The following is an 11,772-nucleotide window of genomic DNA, read 5'->3' as shown; positions in this document are numbered from 1 at the left end:
CAATAACTTTCTATGACAAACGTCACAACTAAATGGAAGCATAATTAACCTCCGTGAATTTCTTGGCCAGTCGCGGCCCTTAAAATTTAATGAACCAATTGCTTAAAACCACCAATAAAATAATGGCCTATAAGTTAAAAAGACACACAGTTATCTCGGCGCACATTTAATCGCCAGACTACAATAATGAACTACAAACTAGAATGGGAGAAATATCCCGGCGTGGTCTGGAACGCCAGACACTGACTTACGCACTACTTGTTGCACTTCTAGCTAGGGGTTTAGCCATACTTCGTGTCTGTTTGTTGGGCGTAGCTACACTTCCCTTAATGCCGTCCAGGTATCAAGTCACGACCCCGAATTGAGTGAAAAACAACTGAAACAGTCCCAAATGGTTTTAGTACACTGGACTATTCAGTTATGACGTACACAACCCACAGAAGCAACTCGACGACTCCAATTCATTCGGCCTGTCTAGCTTGTAACACACTCGAGGGAACATGTCCTTCCAAGCTCTAGGAAAACGCTATCACCATGGGCAATAGATCTGCCTTGCGCGATTAAACACGTCGTAGCTGCTGGCCACGCTCCTTCGTGATACCAACTCGGCCTCTGGCTGTACTACATACATACACAGTCTGACGTCGTTCCACACCACACCTCGGATACCCGCACCCGTCTCTGGCAGAGCGCACGTGCTGCCTTTGAACCCTCCCGCGAAAGAGGTGAAGAAGACAAATAATCATCGAAGTCGACTCAAAGATCAAAATGGCAGTCGATGGAAACTGGCTCCTGAAACGCACCAGCTTAGCACCACACCACCTGTTCTCTGAAGCAAAAGTTCAAAGTCGCACCCTCAGCCCGAGAAGTCATGACTACGGACTTAAGGGATTTTCCTCCATTATGGTGAAATGATCAAGTTTGAAGTATATTGTGGTATGTCCTGGAAAGCGCAGAAATGGTTTCAGCGTGTTCGTAGCCTCAAAAATGCAAACTAAATTCTGCTTCTCCATGACAAAGCGAGGCCTCGCACAGTGCTGCACACCCGAAAGGAGCTCACAAAACTTCGGTGGACTGTGCTTTGTCATTCATCCTACAGCCCGGATCTGGCACCTTCGGGCTCCCATTTCTGTTTGGCCCAGTGAAGGATACACTCAACGAAGCACTACGTGGATGATGGGGAGATTATTGATGTAGCAAAACGTTGACTCCGACGTCGACGAATAGAGTAGTACCACGGGGACATACAGGCCTTCGCGGCGACAGGTCTTCGCACTCAACGGATATTATGTTGAAAAATAGGGTTTTGTAGGCAAAAGAGTGTGTTGGAATCCTGAGCAAAACCAGCTTCCTTTCAGAAAAAGATATGTTGCATTACTTACGAAGGGCGTTCGAAAAGTCCATGCAAAAATAAAAACTACTTACGTGTTTGGGAGAAAACTTTTTTTCTTCGACATAGTCTCCTTTTAGACTTTTACACTTCGTCCTACGCTGATCTAATTTGTTTATCTCTTCCAAATAACAGGAATTGTCCAAGTCTGCAAAATAGGTATTAGTTGGTGCAATGACCTCCTCGTTTGAATAGAATCTGTGTCCCGCCAGCCATTTCTTCAAATTGGGGAACAAATAGTAGTCTAAGGGAGTGAAGTCAGGAGAATAGGGGGGATGTGAAACGATTTGTAATCCTGTTTCCTTTAATATTGCAACCACAACTGCTGAGGAGTGTGCTGGTGCATTGTCGTGATGGAAAAGGACAAATTTGCATCCAATCGCCGGCGTTTTACTTGCAGGTCAGATTTCAACGGTCCAATAATGATGAATAATATGCACCTGTAATAGTTTTACCTTTTTCCAGGTAGTCGATGTGGATTATCCCTTGCGAATCCCAAAAGACAGTCGCCATAACCTTTCCGGCCGAAGGAATGGTCTTCGCCTTTTTTGGTGCAGATTCTTCCTTGGTAACCCATTGTTTAGATTGTTGTTTGGTCTCGGGAATATAGCAGTGTAGCCATGTTTTATCCACAGTGACGAAATGACGCTTAAAGTCCTGCGGATTCTTCCTGAACAGCTGCAAACAATCCTTGCAGCACTTGACACGATTCCGTTTTTGGTCATGCGTGAGTAAAATCACGGGACCAATCTTGCGGACAGCTTTCTCACGTCCAAATGTTAATGCAAAATATTATATATCCGTTCATTCGAGATGCCCACAGCACTAGCAATTTCACGCACCTTAACTCTTCTGTCATCCATCACCATATCATGGATTTTATCAATGATTTCTGGCGTCGTAGTCTGCACAGGGGGTCCAGAACGTTCAGCATCACTTTTGCCCATATGGCCACTCCGAAAATTTTGAAACCACCTATAAACTGTTCTATTTGAAGCTGCTGAGTCATCGTAATGTTAATGAAGCTTCTCCTGAGGCGCTTTGCCTTTCATAAAGTAATATTTAATCACCACACGAAATTCTTTTTCGTCCATTTTTTGACAATCACTCAGCTTCTTCGATTCACACTAATGCCAAACACAAAGAGATAGACCAATATGGCTGAAACTTGATGAGCGTTCTTTCCACAGATGCTACTAACTAAACATGACCTCGACACGCGCCGGTGGTGCCATCTCTCGGACTTTGCACGGACTTTTCAAACGCCCCAACGTATTGTGGTAAGTCCTGGAAAATGAAGAAATGGTTTCAGCATGTTCGTAGCCACAAAAATGCAAAGGAAATTCTCTTTCTCTATGAAAAAGCAAGGCCTCGCACAAGGCTGCGCACCAAAAGGGAGCTCACAAAACTTCGGTGGACTGTGCTTCGTCATTCACCCTACAGCCAGGATCTCGCGCCTTCCGATTCCCACATCTCTTTGGCTCAGTGAAGGATACACTCTGCGAAGCAGTACGCGAATGATGGGGAGATTATTGGTGTAGCAAGACGTTGACTCCGACGTCGACGAGTTGAGTAGTTCCAAGGGGACACGCAGCCCCTCTCCCTAACGCGGCGGCAGGTGTTCATACTCAATGGATACTATGTTGCAAAATAGGCTTTTGTAGGCAAGAGTGTGTTGAAATCCTGAATAAAACCAGCTTCCTTTCAGAAAAAAAGATACGTTGCATTACTTATTGAATGCCCCTCGAAATATTTTTCCAGAGTTAATCTGTTCCGCATTAAGGCATCGGAATACCTACCAACTTTTCTTGCCATACGATGATTAAGTCCCCTGACTGTAATTCCTCGAGTAGCTGCTCTTTAATTATAACCTCACAGTACCAGACGTACCCCTCGCCATGCTATGTAGGGCGGCTTGTGGAGCGTAGACGGCGAATTGAATTCAGTTTTCTCTTTGGAATGATTGTTTGCGGTTCGATTCGAGTTAAACGTGGGCTTGTCGGGCTGGAGCGCGTGTCCACACACGGTGCTGTTAGGAAGCGGCAGGCTTCCTCATCGCCGTCGCATGAACCATGTGTGGCACGTCCCTCAGTGAAAGCCCCAGCGCGGCACGCGGCCAGGGCGTCACAGGATGTGCTGGCCAGGCCCCCTACTATATAAGCGGACGCTCGCGGCCGCCTGCACTCCACGCAGAGGTCTGCAAGCAGCACACTCCACTGGCAGCATGGCGAGCAAGGTGAGTCCACAGGCCAGCAAGCAGTACTCCGGTGTCAAGGTGCTGACGTAGGGTTGCGAGGTCGAGACGCACAGCTGGCAGCTGTGTGGCTTTGAAACGTGTGCGGTCCCACTACAGCGATTACACTGTACATCAGAAGTGACTCAACGTAAGTGTGTGCGTGTAACGAATACCAGAAAAATCACGAGGGCAAACTGTTTAACTACCGACATCAGAATACCGAAATGTAGTTATGACAGCCTGTCATGGTGCGATATCTGCCCGAGTGTTCGCCAGAGCAGGTACATACAGGATGGTCAGAAAATGCTTGTAGGGATATTACAGGGCAGGTTGTACTGAGGCATAAATGTTAAGAAAAAAATTCGATACGTTGCGCCGTTTCCGTGTTATTTACCATTGAAGTTACCCAATCAGATCGTCGCGCCCGTAAATTCAAGTTTCAGCTAACGAGTCACAGCACTCGTTGGGCAACACCGCCCCTGGCAGGCCGCTTGTGTGTGAGCGCGCGACGCCCCGATTGGCTAAATTCTGTGCTAAATAACTCGGAAACGGAGCAACGTACCGAGTTTTTTTCTTAACATTTATGTCTCAGTACAACCTGCCCTGTAACATCCCTACAAGCATTTCACACATTTTCTGACCACCCTGTATGTGCAGCCCGGTGAACCACAGGTATACAAATTATCCTTCCAGCCTCCCTTCCCCCATCTCCGCCGAAACCATAGCACTTCAACCTGCCGCAACGAAGACATAAATTTACATGTGTGCTGAGGCACAGTGGTTAAAGCAATCCAACTCGGATTTCCGCAAGCCTGGCAAGCTTCCAGGGGACTCGTTCAGCCTGTTGCACCAGTCAACAGGTTGCGTTATCAATCCAGTGTGGCTAGCCAGTTATTCATTGAGATGCTACATCTACATCTACTTGGATACGCTGCAAGTGGCACTTAAGTGCCTGGCACAGGCGTCACCGAAACATCAACACAGTAAATGTAAATGCCGTTTGCCTAGGGCCTCCCGTCGGGTAGACCGTTCGCCTGGTGCAAGTCTTTCCAGTTCACGCCACTTCTGCGACTTGCCTATCGATGGGCATCAAATGATGATGAGAAGGACAACACTAGTCCCTCAGCGGAGAAAATCTCCGACCCAGCCAGGAATCTAATCTGGGCCGTTAGGTATGAGATTACGTCGCGCTGACCACTCAGCTACCAGGGGCGGACATCTTCATAGTAATTGTCTATTACTCCAATGTCGAAAAGTGAGCGGAAAATATGATCTTTCCGCGAGGTCTCTGATTTCTCATATTTTGTTATGATGACCAAAAAAAAAATGGTTCAAGTGGCTCTGAGCACTATGGGACTTGACATCTGAGGCCATCAGTCCCCTAGAACTTAGAACTACTTAAACCTAACTAACCTAAGGACATCACACACATCCATGCCCGAGGCAGGATTCGAACCTGCGACCGTAGCAGCAGCGCGGTTCCGGACTGAAGCGGCTACAGCAGTCGGCATTGTGATGATCGTTTCTCCCTATATAATACCGTGTTAGCCTCCTTTTATCCGGCATAATGCAGCGACTCAACGTGGGATGGATTCAACAGGTCGTCGGAAGTCCCCTGCAGAAATATCGAACCATGCTGCCTCTACAGCCGTTCAAAATTGCGGAAGTATCGCCGGTGCAGGATTTTTTGCGCGAGCTAACGTCTAATCTCTCTATTATGTCACATAAATGTTTGACAAGATTCATGTTGGGCAATCTGGTTTGCCAAATCGTTCGCTCGAATGGTCCCGAGCTTTCTTCAAACCAGTTGCATGGCGCATTGTCATCCATACAAAAATCCGTCGCTGTTTTGGAACATGAAGTTCATGAATCGCTACAAGCTGTTTACAAGTAACCGAACTTGTAATAAAATGGAACACCTGCAGTCGTCTTTCCGATGTTATTTATTACATAGCTACAAGTTTCGGTGATTCAATACACCATCTTCGCATATTAACCGGCACTGATGGGATGAACTCCAGCCGTAAACACGGTCCAGTCAACCGCCAACGTCTAAGAACTGCTTTCGGCAGACTATTATAACAGCGACGCTGTGTCTGCAACCATCAACTACCACAGTGTTGTCCGCGTTGAGAGGTAACACCTGAAATCTTGTATTCTCGGCACGTGCTTGACAATGTGGATTTCGGAATATGGAATTCCCTAACGATCTCGGAAGGAAAATGTCCTACGCGTCTAGATCCAGTTACCATCCCGCGTTCAGTCTGTTAATGACAGTCGTCCGGCCATAATCACGTCGGAAACCTTTTCACAAGGATCATCTGAGTATGAATGACATACTGCCAATACACCGACCTTTTGTATCATATGTACGTTATACTACCGCCATCTGTATAAGTGCATATCACTATCCCATGGCTTTAGCCAATTAAATGTATGTTTCCGTAGGTAGTTGCACTGCAGCTAATTTATCATGACGGATGTGATCAAAAGAATTAACAAACCAAAGGAGACTGAGGTGAAATTAAGAATTGGTCAATATATATCAGACACAAAACCGAATTAAAGTCCGGCAGAGGAAAACTATATGTGTATTCATGAAGCAGCTTCAATTAAATCGGTGGGTGCCTCGCAGTAGAAATAGAGAACCTCGAGTACGTTATGACATGTTTGTAAATTTGACCAGCGGTTTCCTCAAATGTTCAAATGCGTGTGAATTTCCAAGGGACCAAACTGCTGAAGTCATCGGTCCCCAGTGCTATGAACAACACACACACACACCCATGCCCGAGGGAGGAGTCGAACCTCCGGCGAGAGGGGCCGCGCCGTCCGTGAAATGGTGCCTAAGACCGTTCGGCCACTCCGCGCGCCTTGGTTTCCTCACTAGTAAAATATTTTGAAAGACGAGAAAGACATAGTGGATGCCACGTGTGTTGTCATTGTTCTTGTGTTACAGTTTGTATTGGTACACACATAATATGTGTACGAATACGTTATGCGAAATGGACGCTGCATCGTACTTTTTAACAACACAGGTACTGCAGTATCGTATTTATCCGTCGATATAGGCCAGCGACTTTCAATCAAAATGTCCTCCCCTTTACGGGAATTAAATAATACGTGTACGAGTACAGGTTGTGATCCAGGAACGACGTCCTATTGAAGTTTGCATCTGGCCATGAGTCGTGCACGGATAGCCGAATGATTAAGGTGAGGCAGAACACCCGGGTTCGGGTCTCAGTCCGTCCCAAGTCTTTGTCGACGTCACTCCGTTGTACGGCTGATGGTTGTACGTAATAGCAACTGCCTATACAATTCATGTATTTCATAATGGCTGTGGTCGCCACAGAGCCTGTTCGTTCGGACATGGAAACGGAAATTTGTGCTCTTACGGGAGCAAACTGCTGAGGTCATCGGTCCCTAGGCTTACACACTACCTAATTTAACTATAACTTACGCTAAGGACAATACACACACACACGCACACATATGCCCGAGGGAGGACTCGAACCTCCGACAAGGGGAGCCGCGCAAACCGTGGCATGGCGCTCTATACCACACGGCTCAGACATTATGTTCGAAGGAACATTGCATCATTCTTCGTAATAAAACAGGCACGGCAATAAGTTACTTCCGACATGGTTCTATTTACTACAGAAAAGATGTATTAGAGTCCCAGAGAAAACAGTTAATATAGAAATAAATAAACAAGCCAGAAATAAGGCCGAAGAGGAAAAAAGACCATTAAAATCCATACTTTTCTGGCTTACAATCACCCGGAATGAATACACTTAATATTGGGCGTCGTCCTGTAATACTTGCGTAACAGAAAAAAAGCTGCTCGCCTGTGTGGCCAACGAGCAAGCAAGGACAGGTTAAAAGCGGAATGTGATCGTGGCTGTTGTCATGTTGGATGGGAGCAGCGTCCACGGCATACTCACCGTAATGATGTAAAAGTGGAAGTTGAAAAATAAAAAATCCTAGTTGATGTTAACCTGAATTAGTGCTCCCCGACGCCTCCGTAACACCACAGAAGCGTCTTGGTTCTGAAATTCACATTCCATACGTCAGCGGCTTGGATAACGTATTTGGCAGGTGGTACAATCGACAGCTTGAATTATTTGAAAACATATAATTAACTCCTGAGTCGACACATCAAGTCAGTTACTGTACAGTTTCGCTGTCGTTTGCCTCACTGGAGACGTGCAGTATTAAGTGGCGCTCTAAGCACTGACGTTTTAGGAGGTACTCTGTTCGCAACATTAATTGTATAACGTTCTCTACGCAACTTTCACTCGGAAATTCGCTGAGATAGACCAGCATTGATCTGAACCGTCTGGCATCGATAAAACGCGATACTCATCCCTGGTTCTCTGTTACGATCTTTGAACGATCAATCTTCTTGTGTTGTTTTACATGACTGCCTTTGTCACACTATTCCTTTTAGATGTATTGGATAGTCTATGCTAATACAGCAGCAAGTCGCGCTAATGAGGTCAGGGAGTGGTCATGGGCAAGACGAAACTCTATAGTTTCTTTCTGCCATGTTGGCAATTCTCAACGTCGAGCGCTGTTACTGAGCCGATTTCATACACTCGATTGCTGTACATACCACTTTACTACAATGACCTGTTACCTGGTCACGTTTGTAAGAGTTGTACACCATTAATGGTGTGAAATGGCGACCAGGGAACTATTTCTTGGAGGTGACTAATTTTTTTGTGGTGGTGATTAACGACCTGGTGACAGTAGAACAGACCTCGATCGGATGGGCGAAGATGGGTTCGAATATAGAGGGCCTTGTGTAGGTGGTAGCTGCGTATTGTAGCAGTAGTGACGCAGAGTGTCGAACAGAGTCAGACAGTCTGAATCCAGATATACTCAAAACAGTGAAAGTGCCAGGTCTCTAACAGCCATCTCTAGCGGAATGACGAGGCCGTGGCACGACTACTGTCGTCCAATGGATCCACTACTTCGAGCCGGAGTCGATTCCAACGGCTGTCCTGTTATTCATGGGAAACTTACCTATTTATGGCCCAAGTGCTGGACTCGGTTTTGATGTGATCCTATTTCCACAGCGGTAAGACCATACCTTTACCCAGACCATCGGTGACGTTCGTAAGTAGCGATAGACGCTATACTACTTTTGCCATAAACTTGTCTCATTTTATAACTTATTTCGGCCATTAATCATAATCTTCAGACTGAGGTACAGGAATGTGCCATCCAACATATCTACGATACGAGTAATCGAAAACATACACCACTGTCGTGGTTTGACTCCAATAAACTGTAAACCGCGTGGATGGAGATACTTCTACATCTAAACGAATTCCTTTCTGACCCTACACAACAACGTTGGTCTATGGAAGCACGTTGGGACCTTCGTAATGACTCTGTGTCTGCGATCGTGTACAGTTACGTAAAAGTAACTACTTGTGTATTGACATGAATCTAATATTTCGTTCCAGAGAACTTACGGGCCTATCCTAGTGTAAAGTTATTCTAGGCTTCTTGTAATATCTTCATGCGAGATCAAAATTAAAGCTTTAGTCAACCAGAACCTTCCAGAACAGTTCTGTCTCTGATTCTACGACGTTGCTTCCTTGGAATAGTGGATCATGACAGTCACGAAGAGAGAACGAAATAAATGTAACATAAAGTCCTGCTAGAGGGAGGCGATCATTATTATAAATACCCAATACTTTTATAAAATACTTTGTTTTCTATTTTTTGTAGATACATAATGGCCGGCCGCTGTTACACTTTCATTGGGGTTTTGAGTTTTTCCGTGAATACACTTTTTCAAAAGTTCAGGTGCTGCTAAGTCTCTGAAAATAGGTTTTATCACCTCCATTATTGCATGAGGCAGACTAAAATGTACCTGATGAACACGGACGTTAATAATAACACCATTTGACAGCAGTTTAACAGGGCCACAGTGGCTCACGCCCATGTAGAACACATTTCAAAAAAAATTTAAAAATAGTTGTAGTCTTCGGAATTGAATAAATTATATATCTATTAAAAGTTAATAGTCTGCAGATTCAGAAAAATTGAACTTTTCATGATTTTGAGCCTTTCCGGAGCCCCTTAAGCTTGTTTCTTTACTGTTTATCTGATTAATCCGCTCTAGATTTTGTATGTTTAAATAATGTTACCATCTTTAATTTTTCGCTTATTGTGTGGGCGACGAATACAGTGACATGTATTCACAGCTGTATAACGGAATGAAGACAATGAAAATTTGGTCCGGACCGAGACTCGAACCCGGATTTCTCGCTTATCGCTAGGCTATGCGACCACGCCTCACGGCCAGACCCAACTTCCATACGTGGTCAACATGAAAGCATATTCACTAGAAATTCCTATCAGAATTATCATAATGACCCTCGAATGTCTTAGTGACAAGTTTAAATTTTGCGTGGCTGTTGCACCGAGAGCATTTTATCAGTAATTACTTGTATTTCAACACAGAATTTATTAGAAACGTCCTGTTTGTCAGGCAACCGTACTCGGTGCAGTGCTATTGGTGGAGATAATACGTATGGTGGTAATTACAGTTCAACATAAATTGGGGTGTTGCACGTCTCAACCTTTATCATTGAGACTACTGCACTTAAGTGAAGAAAATGACGAGTTTCTCTTCCACTTCTTGTTTCTTTAATATTGATTCTAGTTTCATTTCAGAGAAAAGTTAGAGTAACTTTACGCAAACGTAATACTTTAACCGTAGAACGCCTAATACTGACAAATAATTACCATTCTTCAGTTCTGTTTTCATCAGCTGAGGAAGCAGGCCGCTGGCACATAGTGTCTCCTTATCCTCAAACAGATGTCACCAAAGATTAGCTTTCAGCTGTTTCAACTATCAATGCTTTAACTTAACTGCGAAGGACGTAAAATTCGGGTGATACCAGTCGTGGGCTGCATGGCGACTCGGCTGAAAATTATGATATACAAGTTTCACAAACTTTTCAGAAAATCTGGGTTGTAATAATTATCCTTTTCCTCACCAAAGGGGTGCGCATGGAACAAATCACACACTGCTGTCAAGTCGTCAATGCTATGGACACGCTGTGTGCCCGAAGTCATTAGTTCCATTTGTGTTACCACCGCGGATTGCGTTAACTCCCTGATCATAGTGAGCGAGACCACACAGTGATAAGGCATTGGCAACGAATTCTGGTTGACGGAGGTTCAAATCACGTCCGCCCAAGCAGAATAAAGTGACTCGTGAATCACTAAAACCATTTTAAGCACATTTCAGGATGGTTCTTTTCAAGTTTGCACCGCATATTTCGTTCCCCGTCTTTCTCCGGTCCTAGCTTGTGTTCCGCCCCTAATGACCTTCTCGTCGATGGGACGTTAAATCCAAATTTTCCCTCATTCCTTCCATTAATCTCTCTCTCCTGTGGAGAACAACTTCGATTGCAAACAGCACTCACATCATTAATAACATTCAAGGGTTCATATATAACAATATTTTTGAATTCTTCGAAGGAACAGTTCTTTCAGAGATAATTGTTGGGAATGGAATTCATTGTCAGTCACTTTGTAACACGCGACTGCGATGGCAGTAGTGTAGTAAGGAGGGAGTGAAGGTAAAACTGTAAGTACCTAGTGTTATCAAGTTCATTAAAGTGAAAAATATGATCAATTGGACTAGTGTAGAGAAGAAAACACTTTGATTTAAATAGTCTCCTCAAAATACGGCTAAAATGGCTCACGTTAAGAAAGCAAAATCTATCTCAGGAATAGTGGAGAGAGAATTGAGCACCTTTAACACCGAATACTAATCCATTAGCATAATCTCTGCGTCATATTTCTTAGTTATACAGTCGACCTCTAAGAGGTGTACGAGTATATTTAAACAAAGCCTCAAAATAGGTATTTTTATTTATTCTTTATAGAAACGGATACAAAGGAGACAGTACTTTCTCAATGAGTCTAGTACAGCTTCTATGGCGCTGTAGACAAATTTGGATTGCACAACAGTGAAAGCGGGAAGAGAGTGAGAGAAAGTGTAACAATGCACGGGTACACACGAGCGCTTGAAGTGTCTTCGTAATGCGACCATATTTTCTAAGTACCGTGTTGCAATCAGCTATCATGCACGTGAGCCCCATGCAGGCCCAAGACAGGC

At 44.5% G+C, this 11,772-nt stretch overlaps 1 protein-coding gene across 1 annotated transcript in view; it reads left to right on the top strand.

The window, feature by feature from the left end:
- The first annotated feature begins 3,589 nt into the window (after window positions 1–3,589).
- LOC124622510 (nuclear transcription factor Y subunit beta-like) overlaps window positions 3,590–11,772 on the top strand; it is an 85,089-nt gene continuing 76,906 nt past the window's right edge. The window contains exon 1 of the mRNA XM_047148234.1: window positions 3,590–3,626. Coding sequence (XP_047004190.1) covers window positions 3,615–3,626 — 12 coding nt within the window. The 5' untranslated portion in view covers window positions 3,590–3,614. The remainder of the gene's footprint in view (window positions 3,627–11,772) is intronic.

This window comes from Schistocerca americana, chromosome 1, assembly GCF_021461395.2.
Source record: "Schistocerca americana isolate TAMUIC-IGC-003095 chromosome 1, iqSchAmer2.1, whole genome shotgun sequence".
In the NCBI taxonomy this organism is placed as follows: domain Eukaryota; kingdom Metazoa; phylum Arthropoda; class Insecta; order Orthoptera; family Acrididae; genus Schistocerca; species Schistocerca americana.
The sequence above is the reverse complement of the archived record's forward strand: the minus strand, read 5'-3'. Positions and strand labels throughout refer to the sequence as shown.